The 13,062-nt window shown below is 32.8% G+C and overlaps 1 protein-coding gene across 6 annotated transcripts in view; it reads left to right on the forward strand.

The window, feature by feature from the left end:
• Positions 1–13,062, forward strand: part of lrba (LPS responsive beige-like anchor protein) — a 301,281-nt gene that overhangs the window by 59,697 nt on the left and 228,522 nt on the right. For all 6 annotated transcript variants that reach the window (XM_051123328.1, XM_051123244.1, XM_051123532.1 and 3 more), the window contains exons 12-21: positions 956–1,108; positions 1,212–1,380; positions 2,152–2,231; positions 2,332–2,394; positions 4,460–4,557; positions 5,353–5,445; positions 6,089–6,197; positions 7,321–7,402; positions 11,123–11,246; positions 12,373–12,565. In XM_051123328.1, coding sequence (XP_050979285.1) covers positions 956–1,108; positions 1,212–1,380; positions 2,152–2,231; positions 2,332–2,394; positions 4,460–4,557; positions 5,353–5,445; positions 6,089–6,197; positions 7,321–7,402; positions 11,123–11,246; positions 12,373–12,565 — 1,164 coding nt within the window. The remainder of the gene's footprint in view (positions 1–955; positions 1,109–1,211; positions 1,381–2,151; positions 2,232–2,331; positions 2,395–4,459; positions 4,558–5,352; positions 5,446–6,088; positions 6,198–7,320; positions 7,403–11,122; positions 11,247–12,372; positions 12,566–13,062) is intronic.

The raw sequence follows: 13,062 nt of genomic DNA on the forward strand, positions 1-13,062 counted from the left end.
TACTCACCCCTTTGTCATCCAAGGTGTCTGTCTTTCTTTCTTTAGTCATAAAGAAATTGTTTTTTGAGAGAAACATTTCAGCATTTTTCTCCATATAATGGACTACTATGGTGCCCTGATTTTGAACTTCCAAAATGCAGTTTAAGTGTGGCTTCAAACGATCCCAAATGCGGTTGTAAACGATCCCAGCCAAGAAAAAAGGGTCTTATCTAGCGTAACGATCGGTTATTTTCATAAAAATAATACAATTTATATACTTTTTCATTTCAAACGCTTGTCTTGTCTTACTTTGCCTGAACTGTTTTTTTCTGGGTCATGACAGTTAGGGTATGTTGAAAAACTCTCATCTCATGTTCTCCCTCAACTTCAAAATTACCCTATATCACTGTTTTACCTTTTTTGTTAAGGTTGTGATTTACAACCGCATTACAACCGCATTTTGGATCGTTTGAAGCTGCATTTTAAAAGATCAAAATCGGGGGACCATAGAAGTCCATTATTTGGAGAAAAATGCTGAAATGTTTTACTCAAAAAATACAATTTCTTTACGACTGAAGCAAGAAAGACATGAACATCTTGGATGACAAGGGGGTGAGTACATTATATGTGAATCTTTGTTTTGAAAGTGGACTTCTCCTTTAATATATACATATATGAACTTATATATACACCTTTAAGACTAAAAAAGTAAAAGGATTCTCTTGTGATTGTTAGGACATTGAGTCCTCTGCACATTGGCAATCAGCCCAGGTGTTTTAAGGAACATTAGAAACCTGAGGTTGATCTCAAGTATTGATGTGACACAGCTAAAAAAGCTTGCAAAAGCTGACAGCTCAAATCTGCTGATTCTATTTTTCTCTTTCACATTTTTCTTGATAATTAGTGTTTTGTTTTGTTTTTTTTGACCAACTTGGTTTTATTGATATTTAGTTTCACATTTGTATTTTCTTCTCAGTCTTCCAAAGTACATGTGACACGACCTGTGCTGGACATTGTCCTTGCCTTCGCCCGTTATCTTAGCAACCTTCCTACTGGAGTTTTGCTCTTGAAACAGCTGTGTGATCACATCCTCTTCAACCCTACCATCTGGATTCATGCCCCAGCTAAGGTCTCTTACTCATTTACACAAACTGCTGCATCATGCTTAATAGTCTTAATAGTCTACCAATTCTTTTCATTGGTGGTTTAAACTGATTTGCTGCCATCAACAGGTACAGCTGGTTCTCTACACCTACCTGGCCACAGAATTCATCAGCACTGTCACCATCTACAACGCCATCCGTAGAGTTGGAACTGTACTGCAGATCATGCACACACTCAAGTATTTCTACTGGGTTGTAAACCCACTGGACCGCAGCGGAATCACACCCAAGGGTCTCGGTAAGAGAGCAGCCTCCTGCAGAACAAAACAAACTTCTCATGTCTTGAGACTGGGGAATAAGGGTCAAAAAAAGGTCCGTGAGACTACAGTGGTCCAAAAGTCTTTTTTTTTTTTTTTTTACATGTATTTTTTTTTTGCATTTAATACTTTTTTTTTGTCGCTTTTTGTTATATTAAGTTATAAATTATATTATACAGTATTAGTGTATCTGCTTATGATCTTAATTTTAATTGGGTGGACTAGAGTCTTACTAGGATGTTTATGCATGTGATATTTCATTCTTTTTTTTATAATCTTTCAATATTATTTATTATCATTGCTTATATTGGTGATTAAACATGCTGTCATTGTAAATATCCTGCCTTGAAAATAAATAGTCTTTCCAGATAAAAAGGGCACTGAAGATGCGCCAAAGATGCTGTGGAAAAGCATCCCATTCCATGATAACTGAGCTATTTGTCTTTCAGTGTTTTTGTGTGTAATTTCCACAGTAGACTGCTTTCTTGCTTGTCTCATTCAAATCTCATTAAATGAAATTAAGATTACATTATGGGTGAAATATTCTGTTCCTTTGCTCCAAATAAGTTATAAAGGAAAATGATTACAAATAGTATTTCTAAACTGATTTTCTTTTAGGATTCAGATCAAAACTTGTTTTTCAAAAAGAAACAAAAAAACAACACAATGAAAATGTATTAGTATTATCACAAACATAGACCCATGGAATATTATTTTTTATGACTTAATGTTTGGTTCATATCCTGTGTCAGATGGACCAAGACCCAATCAGAAGGAGATTCACTCTCTCAGAGCGTTCCTGCTGCTGTTTGTCAAACAGCTTATCATGAAGGTACACTAATGTAACCGTAACATACTTACAATATGAGTGAATCAGTTTCGTCATAAGAAAAGTGCAGTCCAGGTAATACTTGTGTGTTTTGTGTATGTAGGATCATGGCGTAAAGGAAGACGAACTGCAGAGTATTCTCAACTACCTGCTCACAATGCACGAGGTACCCTAATGCACCTACTATAATTTCAAACATTCTCAGTACATTACAGTCTGTTAAACCAGTAGCAGCTGTCTGACCACTTTCAGTCATTTTTCATGAAGTCAGGATAGACTATGAATTTCATAATGTTTTTGTTACACTGTACAGTCTATAGTGTAACTGCCACCAGATGGCGCTTGGTCCCTACAGCTTTCTCGGCTTGTATATGTTAAAAATGGTAGTTTACCATCATGTCACAAATGTTCTATTCTATTCTGTTCTATTCTATTCTATTCTATTCTATATACACTACCAGTCAAAAGTTTTTGAACATTAAGATCTTACTTTTTTTTTTTTTTTTTTTAAAGAAGTCTCTTCTGCTCACCAAGCCTGCATTTTTTTTATTTGATCCAAAGTACAGCAAAAACTGTAAAATTTTGAAGTGTTTTCTGTTTGAATATATTTTAAAATGCAATTTATTCCTGTGATTTTTAAGATAATTCTTTAGCATCATTACTCCAATCACCTGATTCTTCAGAAATCATTCAAATATTCTGATTTTCTGCTCAAAAACATCTATTATTATTATTATTATTATTATTATTATGGTAACACTTTATTTTACGGTTTCTTAACTAGTTGCTTATTAGCATGCATATTACTAAAATATAAGCCATTTATTAGTACTAATTAAGCACATATTAATGCCTTATTCTACATGACCTTATTCTACATTCCTAATTCTACCCAATACCTAAACTTAACAACTACCCTACTAACTATTCTTAAGCAGCAAATTAGGAATTTTATTTAAGGGAAAAGTCGTAGTTAATAGTGTATAAGTGTTCCCTATTCTAAAGTGTTACCATTATTATTATTATTATTATTATTATTATTATTATGTTGGAAACAGCTGAATAGAAAGTTCAGAAGAACAGCATTTATTTGAAATAGAAATCTTTTGTATCATTATAAATGTCTTTATCATCACGTTTGATCAATTTAAAGCATCATTGCTAAATAAAAGTATTAATTTCTATATTTCTTTCCCAAAAATAAATAAATGAATAAATAAATAAATTAATTAATTATATTGACTCCAAGCTTTTGAATATAAGCTTTTAATTTCAGAATAATTCTGATCTTTGGATCTTTGTATTCATCAAAGAATCATGAAAAAATGTACTCAACTGTTTTAAATATTGATAATATTAATAATAAAAAAAAATTATTGAACAGCAAATCAGCCTATCAGAATGATTTCTGAAGGATAATGCGACACTGAACACTGGAGTAATGATGCTGAAAATTTTGCTTTGATCACAATAATAAATCACATTTTAATATATATTTAAATAGAAAGCAGTTATTTTAAATAGTAAAAAATTTCACAATATTACAGCTTTTGCTGTGTTTTGGATCAAATAAATGCAGACTTGGTGGGCAGAAGGGAATTCTTTAAAAAAAACCCATAAATCTTACTGTTAAAAAACGTTTGACTGGTAGAGTATATATAATTTGTGTCCTAATGCTTTTAAAAACATAATGGGACACCAATTTGTATACTTTTTGAAAGTTTCATTTACTCACTAAAATTCAATACTACTCTGTTCCATTCTGTTTTATTTTGTTCTATTCTATTCTATATGTATAATTTTTTTGTCCTTCTAATGCTTTTAAAAACACAACGGGACACCATTTTTAGACTTTTTGAAAGAGCCATTTACTCACTAAAGTTCTATTCTATTGTATTGAATTGTATTGTATTGTATTCTATTCTATTCTATTCTATATAGTTTCTGTATATTCTACATGTATATAGTTTTGGTCCTAATGCTTTTAAAAGCAATGGGGCACCAATTTGTATGCTTTTTAAAAGTGACATTTCTGTCAGAGATGCATATGTATATGTAATGAATTAATTGTAATGTTAGATTAATGCAGACACATTTTACAATGTAAGATCCCCTACTTTACTCTAGTACTGCTGTAATCATTTGAAGTTTAAATCCTAGAACAATTTTTTTTGCAGTGGTTGAATGACTCACTCTGACATATGGTTGATTAACTTTTTTTTTTTTAACAGGATGATAATCTGATGGATGTTCTCCAGCTTCTGGTGGCACTGATGTCTGAGCATCCCGGATCAATGGTTCAAGCCTTCGATCAGCGAAATGGAATACGGTGAGAGCTGTAGTTGCGTCTTGTAACCAGACATGATATTATTAAAAGCTATAAATAAATCTGCAAAAAAAACTCTGTGGAATAATGCGAGGCAACAATACCTCATTCATAGCAGAGACATCTGCTAACAAAACAGAGTCCTGCCTAACAAAACCTATAAAAACACTTTCATAGGTTCATCTGATACCTATGCTGCTGTACTGAGCTCTTATATAGGCTACAAAAATGGAGGCATTTACATTTCCAAAGCCTTTATAGACATGCTAGTTCCACTGACAGCCATGGGGTTAAATGTGCACGCTAGCGGGGGGGCATCTGGACAGCTCGTCATGATAAAACAGAGGGCCTCACTTTCATTTTAGATCTGACAACCTCATTCAAATCACACTTCCATCAAATCCTACTCCAGAAGGATATAGGCAGATTTATTTTAATGTGGAGACAGTGTAATAGTCTCGGTTACATTTGAACGTACACGTCAGCTCTTGTGAGATATGTGTACGTACAGGACTGCATCGCTGGTATTTTCCTTTGTCAGAAAAATACACTGTAGAACAGTTGAAAACAAACATTCAACACCATATTTTAGCCAAGCTTCAACTGTACATTTGTTTTAAATATATAAAATACATGTGGTTGTTTATTAAAAACTATTTGTTTTTTATTTATGTAAATTTTAGTTTTTAAAGTTTTCAAGTTTTTAAAGATGTTTTATTCATGTCTACATTTATCTTGTGTATATATATTTTTTCCATCTGTTACTCATCAAAATTTTTTCTCTTCTTTGAACAACAGGGTCATCTTCAAACTGCTTGCATCCAAAAGTGAAGGGATTCGTGTGCAGGCACTAAAAGTCTTGGGCTACTTTCTCAAATATTTGTCACCAAAGTGAGTTAATTCTTTGTTATTTGGAATTAAGACTAATAATACTGTTAATCATATTAGTAACAATAACAGGTTAACCTTGTTTTTAAAATGTAATTCCTGTACATGATTCAGTCAGATTGTTTATTTAACAAAATGTTTCAGTAGTGGATGGTCTAGCTATAAATATTTAGCAGAAATAAGCTCCCAGCATACCATCAAGTGAGTTGAAGTCAGATTTTTTTTTTTCTTAAAATGAACAGTTTAAAATAAGCGACTTGGTCGTTTCCCAGAGTTAATTCAGCTGGGTTATTTTGATAACAAATTACCCTCGCTCCACTATTAATTCATGCAGCACGGAAATATTTATACGCTAATGTAGTCAAAGTCTGTAATCGTATGTGAGTGTTTTTCCAAATGCAGTTTCTGTGGTGTTTGATAGATAAAGCTCACTTTCGTTTGTAATCCCATTTGCTTTATGTGAATTTCCCCCAGAAGGAATCTGACCGCCAAGTGTTTTTAAAATAGATGCAGCTTCATTCCGTGACTACGAAGATATTTTTCAGAAGCTCTGGGCTGCAGTTATACCCTGTTGGGGTTCTGGCTGTGTTTGAAGTAGATCATAGTGTGGGTTTGGTGCTGATGTTTTGGATGCCATGTGTTTTAGGACAAAGTCAGAGGTCATGCTGGCTCACGGCTTGTTCTCTCTGCTTACTGAACGATTGATGCTCCACTCAAACCAGTTCACAGTCACAACATACAACGTGCTCTTTGAGGTCAGTCATATACATTGATATGATTTATTTTTAATGTACAGTCAAACCAAAATGTATTCAGACACCTTTAATATTTCTCACATTATCACAGTTTATTCGCTATAAGTTAGAAAATGGTAATAAAAAAGGGCAAGAACTCAGTTAAACTGTTTCAGAACAAATTCATCTCGATAATGTCAGAACTTTGATAGAAAGGTATGTAATGAATTACAATCAACCAAAAATTCAGACAACTGTTAGTATGACAATATTTATACAACTATCAATACTTTGTTGACCATTTACCAAGCAATGCTTAATTTTGTTCAGTCTGTGATGTAAAATGTCACATTAGGAATTAAGGAAAAAACACTTAAGCAAAACATGGTCAGGTCAAAGTGTCTGAATAATTGTTGGTCCCAAATTGTTTATCAACTTTACTAATAGTCCACTGTATGAAGAATTTTTGGGTATAATATGTCACAGTTTACTTTATTTTGCTATCCTCACTTGCATATAGTTTCCTTTAACCACTAGTAAAACAATATTAAAAATTAAATCTGGTGTCTGATTAGTTTTTGGTTTGACTGTATGCTCATAGCACTTTGTTTCTGACTATAATATTATGTGAAAGTCAGCAAAATGTTACATTTTGCCAGTTCCATTTTTTAGGCAAAAGGGCATGCTTAAAAAATGTATCAATAAAAAGTGGCAAAAGCCTCTAAAGTTTTTTTCACATTTTTAAATGAACTTAAATTAATAAAATAATATATTTGTTTTTTGATATCTGTACCCTAGGTAATTTAATGAAGGTTTTTCGCAGATAATTTTAACTGGGCTAGTATCGTGAATATATTTAATTATTAAAGTGTGTTATTGTGTACTTTCTCTCATGTTTAATTTTTTTAATCTTTTTGAGCTTTATGAGTTGTTTTTATTCATATTTGGTAATATGTTGCCCAAAATAATGCTGAAATTCTGATTAAAAAATGTTTTTGCCAGTTTTCGCTGGATTATGATCGTTTTGAGATGTTTAAAAGTTCAAATCATGCTATTGTTATATATCATTGTTGTTATTTTCATGTACTCATGCTTATCTCTAATCTGGATTTTGGTGCTTAACTGTATATGTCGCTTTCTCTAGATTCTTACGGAGCAGATCTGTACTCAGGTCATTCACAAACAACACCCAGATCCTGACTCCACTGTGAAGATTCAAAACCCACGTAAGTTATGTGTCACAAAATATCTTCGCCTGTAACACCAGTGATAAAATGTGCACATGAACACTTCATTAAATCTCATTCAAAATAAAATTTTTAGTGTGTATATTTATTATGTATATATAAATACACACACATGCAGTATATATTTTGAAAATATTTACTTTTAAATTATATATAAATATATTTAATATATAAACATACATTTTTTCTTAAATATATACTTGCATGTGTGTGTATTTATATATACATAATAAATATACACAGTACACACACATATATTATGTACACAAAAACTTTTATGTTGGATGCAATTAATCGTGATTATTCCTTGCCCAGCGCTACTGTTAATAGATTAAATAAACTAATAATACAAATTTTAACTTAATATTTTTGTATTGAAATAAATCGGGCTGTTTTTATTAAGGGAACATTGTAAAAAATGATAAGTTGAGGAAAAAAATTGAGGAAACCTGTTGCCTTAACTTTATTAAGTAAATAATAATTTTAAACAATATGTAAAGTGAACTTTTAAGCTGAAGAAATAAGCTTTCCATTGACGATTGATGTATGGTTTGTTAGGATAGGACAGTATTTGGCTATAGATACAACTATTTGAAAATCTGGAATCTGAGGGTGCAAAAAAATCTAAATATTGAGAAAGTCAGCTTTAGTAAGTTGTCCAAATTAAGTTCTTATCAATGCATATTACTAATCAAAAATGAAGTTTTGGTATGTTATGGTAGAAAATTTACAATATATCTTAATGGAACTTCTTTACTTGATATCCTAATGAATTTTGGCATAAAAGAAAAATGACCCATACAATGTATTTTTGGATATTGGTACAAATGTACCCGTGCTACTTAAGACTGGTTTTGTGATCCAGGGTCACAAATTAAAAATGTTATGAAGAAATTAATACAAAGTTATTTAGTTTACTTGCAGCACAGAATACAGTATTTATATTCACCACCTCATTCAGATATACAGTAGCTGTCAACATTACGCCGGTGCGTTTTATTCCGCTACTCGTGTGTATGGAAAACGTCCTTACACGAGAGACGGCAAGATCACAAGCAGAGCCTGCCTCCTATTGTAAAATGGCTTAACTCTGCTTGTTTTTATTCATGATTTACAATAATAGTGTCTCATAGCCTCAATTCATATTTCTCTTCCTGCTGCGGTGCAAATCAAACAGCCAGCCGTATTTTCTTGCATCTAATGGTGAAGTATACAGTTACCTCAGACAAATGAAGCTCATTTGATGGTCACGATTACTCAGATGATAAACACATTAAAAAGTAATTAACGTCCCACCGTAGCACTGAGTTTTTTCACTTTCATTCGCAACCAGCTAGTTTCTAAATATTAGATGGCTGAATTCTCCTACAATGAGATGCGTTTATTTCCAGCCTCGGTTTATGCTCAATTTTGCATGTGTCTCCTTTAAATTCAGTACTGGGTTTGGAAGCAATCAAATGCTCTGGTTTTAATGTAAAAAGTGAAACTAATATTGTATACCGATCCATATCGGACCTTTCCCTAATGAAGCTTAATTCTGAGGTACTGCACGCAGCTGATTAGAGCTGTATTTACATGGAAATGTGACTGTGTATGCAAACAACTTGCCAGTCAGAAGAATGACAGCGAATCGCAGATCCTGGGTCAGTTCTAGAGCGTTCCGATGGAGATGGTAGACCATCAGAATCTGATTCAAGGCCGTCTCATATATGATCAGAGAGTGAGCGCAGCAGAGTTTCAGCTTTCTTCTGTGTCTCCTTGATTTGATCTGTGTTGAAGCCTCTAAATGGCTCTGATTGCAGTCTTTAGCCATGTCAGACCCAATCAAACAAACTGAGGAAGCAAAAGTTTCTTTTAAATTAAACTCCGGGACAAACCAGGACCAAATGGTGATTGGAAAGCGAAAAAAACAGAAAAGTGCAGAGATACATGCAAAGGTAATTTTCTACTGGTAAGGTTCAGTGACTCTAATTTGAGTGAGTAAGGCGTAGAAACAACACAATTCTGCTGGAACGAGTGAGAGCATTGGTTACAGATGCTGTCGTGCTCTAAACTCCCTGTGACGGCTGAAACTTGAGCTGCTCTTCTCAACTTAATGCATGCTGACATTGTCTAGATAATTCATCTAAACAACCAATCTTTCCAGTTTAAGCTAACGCTCTGTTCCAGGAAGCCACGACTTTAGCTGCAGAGTTTAGACTATACTGACCTTATGATGTAGAGTATACTTTTACTCCTTCCACATTATATGCAGGTTGTTTCCTCACTAAACGCAAGTGTTAGGGCAAAAGATGCAGCCGTTTTATTAAAAAGGTGCGATTTTTTTCCATTCTTGTTGCTTTATAAATAGTTTTTAACCTTAACTGTCAGCCCCCATTTTTAAACGTACACTAGCCAAACTGAAATTGTTGAATACAGGCCTAAAGTTGGGCTTGTTTTAATGGAGACAGTCAGCAGATTATTAAGTGAAATCTTAAAAAAAAAAAAATAAATAAATTAAATTATAACAGAAGTTATAGAAGTTTGAATTTACTGTAAAAAGGGTACTGTACTGTTTTTTTTTTTTTTTTTCATTTTTGTATAAAATAAATATTTTACAACATTTTTAATCCAAAATTGCTATAAATTTAAAGCCTCCTGTTATGATATTTTTTTTTTTTTACGATTTTTAAGGTGCACTCTTGTTGTAAATTAATGTATTACTGGTCTTACAAAATTTGTAACAAAAAAACAGTGGTAAAATATCTATTTAGGAGTCTTAGACCTTTACAACGATATATAGTTTGTCATGATTAAATTTAATTGTAATATAATGAAGGCGTCTCGCCAGCAGGACGTGACAGTTAAGGGGTTAAATATTAACATTTATGCTGCCACTTTTTTTTGTTTTTTTGTTTTTTTTCCCTCATGTTCAATAAGGTTTAATTTATTTGATGAAAAATACAATAAATAGCTTATTATGTTGTATTAGATATTAGATGTCATTTACTTTCTAAGGGCAAAGCTGTATTTTCAGCAACCACTGCTCCACTCTGTTTAAATACTTAATATTTTTGTGAAAATCGTGATACTTTTTTCAGGATTCTTTGAACAAAGTTCGAGAGAACAGATTTATTTTTACTTATTTTTTCTTTACTGTGTCTTTTGATCAGTTTAATGGATCCTTGCTACTGCTAACTACTTCTACAGCATTTATTAATCTTAGTTCATGTTAATTTCAGCATTTACTAATACAAATTGTGTTTGTCAATATTAATGCACTATGAACTACCAAAGAACAACAGTATTTTTATTAACAAAAATTTACAAAGATTAATAAATAATTTAAAAAAATATGTTGTTCACCGTTCGTTCATGTTAGATAATACATTGACTAATGTTAAGAAATAAAACCTTACTGTAAAGTGTTACCAAGCAATCTTCAGTTACTCATTATTATCTGTATAGCACTATTTGGATATGCTCTTTAATGTTTGTCCATGCTTATTTTACAAAATTGTACAGTGTATTTGATAATAAGTAAAAAAGAAGGCAGTCAACAGAATCTTTATCGAGACTATAGTGTGTAAAAACAAAAAAATAAAGTGACTATTGTCCTTTTAATGGTTCATAAGCTTTTTAAAAACTAGGCATTCAGGTACAATGTGGAGTGGTACTGTTCATTCATGGGCATTAAAGGCATATATTTTGTCCCATCAGAGATCCTGAAAGTGATAGCTGCTCTTCTAAAGAACGCTCCGGCAGGAGCAGAGAGCATGGAAGTACGGCGTATTTTCCTTTCAGACATGATCAAACTCTTCAACAACAGCCGAGAGAACCGCAGGTGAGGGGAGACACAAAAACACACGCACACACACTTTATATATCTGTTTTTTAATACAACTAATTATAATGATTACATATTATCATTGTGATGGATTTAGATTTTTTTGGAAATATTTTTGTTTTTAAGGAGAACGCTGCTTTCAGAACAACAATTTACAAGAAATTTACTCAACTCCCTTGTCATCCAAGATATTCATGTCTTTCTGTCTTCAGTCATGAAGAAATTATGTTTTTTGAGGGAAACATTTCAGGATTTTTCTCCATATAATGGACTGGTATGGTGCCCCGATGGTGAACTTCCAAAATGCTAGATAAGACCCTTCCAAATGAAGAAGCGATCGGTTATTTTCAAAAAAATAATACAATTTATATACTTTTTAATGTCAAACACTCGTCTTGTCTTACTCTTCCTAAACTGTTTTTTCCGGTTCATGACAGTTAGGGTGTGTCGAAAAACTCTCATCTCATGTTCTCCCTCAACTTCAAAATCATCTTATATCGCTGTTTTACCTTTTTGTTGAGGGTGTTTAATCTTCTTTGCATGTTCACTTTGCAAACACTGGGTCGGTACTTCTGCAGTGATGTAGGATGATTTTGAAATGATTTTTGAAGTTGAGGGGGAGACAGTATGATTGCAGTTTTTCAACATACCCTAACTGTCTTGAGGCAGAATACACAGAGTTCAGGGAAAGCAAGACAAGACGAGCGTTTGATATTAAAAAGTATTTAAATTGTATTTTTTTAAATGAAAATAACTGATCATTTCGCTAGATAAGACCCCTCTTCCTCAGCTGGGATCGTTTACAACTGCATTTGGGATCGTTTGAAGCCGCATATAAACTGCATTTTGGAAGTTCAAAATCGGGGCACCATAGCAGTCCATTATATGGAGAAAAACCCTGAAATGTTTAACTCAAAAAACATAATTTCTTTACGGCTGAAGAAAAAAGACATGAACATGTTGGATGACAAGGGGGTGAGTAAATTGTCTGTAAATTTTTTGTTCTGGAAGTGGTCTGCATATGGTTTTGTCCCTAAAACATAGTTGAGTGCATACATACCCACACACATTTCATTCTCTGAAATGAGTACAGATTTTTTTACGAACTTGTTCTTTTCTGTAGGAGTCTGTTGCAGTGCTCAGTGTGGCAGGAGTGGATGCTGTCTCTGTGCTTTATAAACCCCAAGAACAGCGAGGAGCAGAAGATCACAGAGATGGTGTACGCCATCTTTCGCATCCTTCTTTATCACGCCATTAAGTATGAGTGGGGTGGTTGGCGCGTGTGGGTGGACACACTCTCCATCACGCATTCCAAGGTCAGGACCCACAAACACACACACAAAACAACACGGATGGATGGATGTATTAAATGCATGTTACTTATAGTCATGAATGCTTACATGAATGCACAAAACTTTCATAGAACGCAGGAAATTATGGTCACACTTTATTTTCAGGTCCAGTTCTCGGCTTTTGCCTGAATAAACTCCTAATTTGCTGCTTATTAATAGTTAGTAAGGTGCTAATAATTAAGAATATTAAGCAATATAACTGTTTTCAATACTGATACAAATAAGAAATTCCTATTTATATCAGTGTTGAAAACATTTATACTATTTAATATTTTTGTGGAAACTGTAATTCTTTTTTAGGATTCAGCATTGAGTAGAAAGAAAAAGAAAAAAAAGGCATTTCTATGAAATGATTTTTTGTAACAATATTATTGTCTTACTATAAAGTTTGATTAATATGTCTTTGTGGAATAATAGTATTAATTTCTTTGATTAATACATTGTTTTATTACGATTTAAAA

The sequence above is a fragment of the Labeo rohita genome, chromosome 1 (genome assembly GCF_022985175.1).
Source record: "Labeo rohita strain BAU-BD-2019 chromosome 1, IGBB_LRoh.1.0, whole genome shotgun sequence".
Taxonomy (NCBI): domain Eukaryota; kingdom Metazoa; phylum Chordata; class Actinopteri; order Cypriniformes; family Cyprinidae; genus Labeo; species Labeo rohita.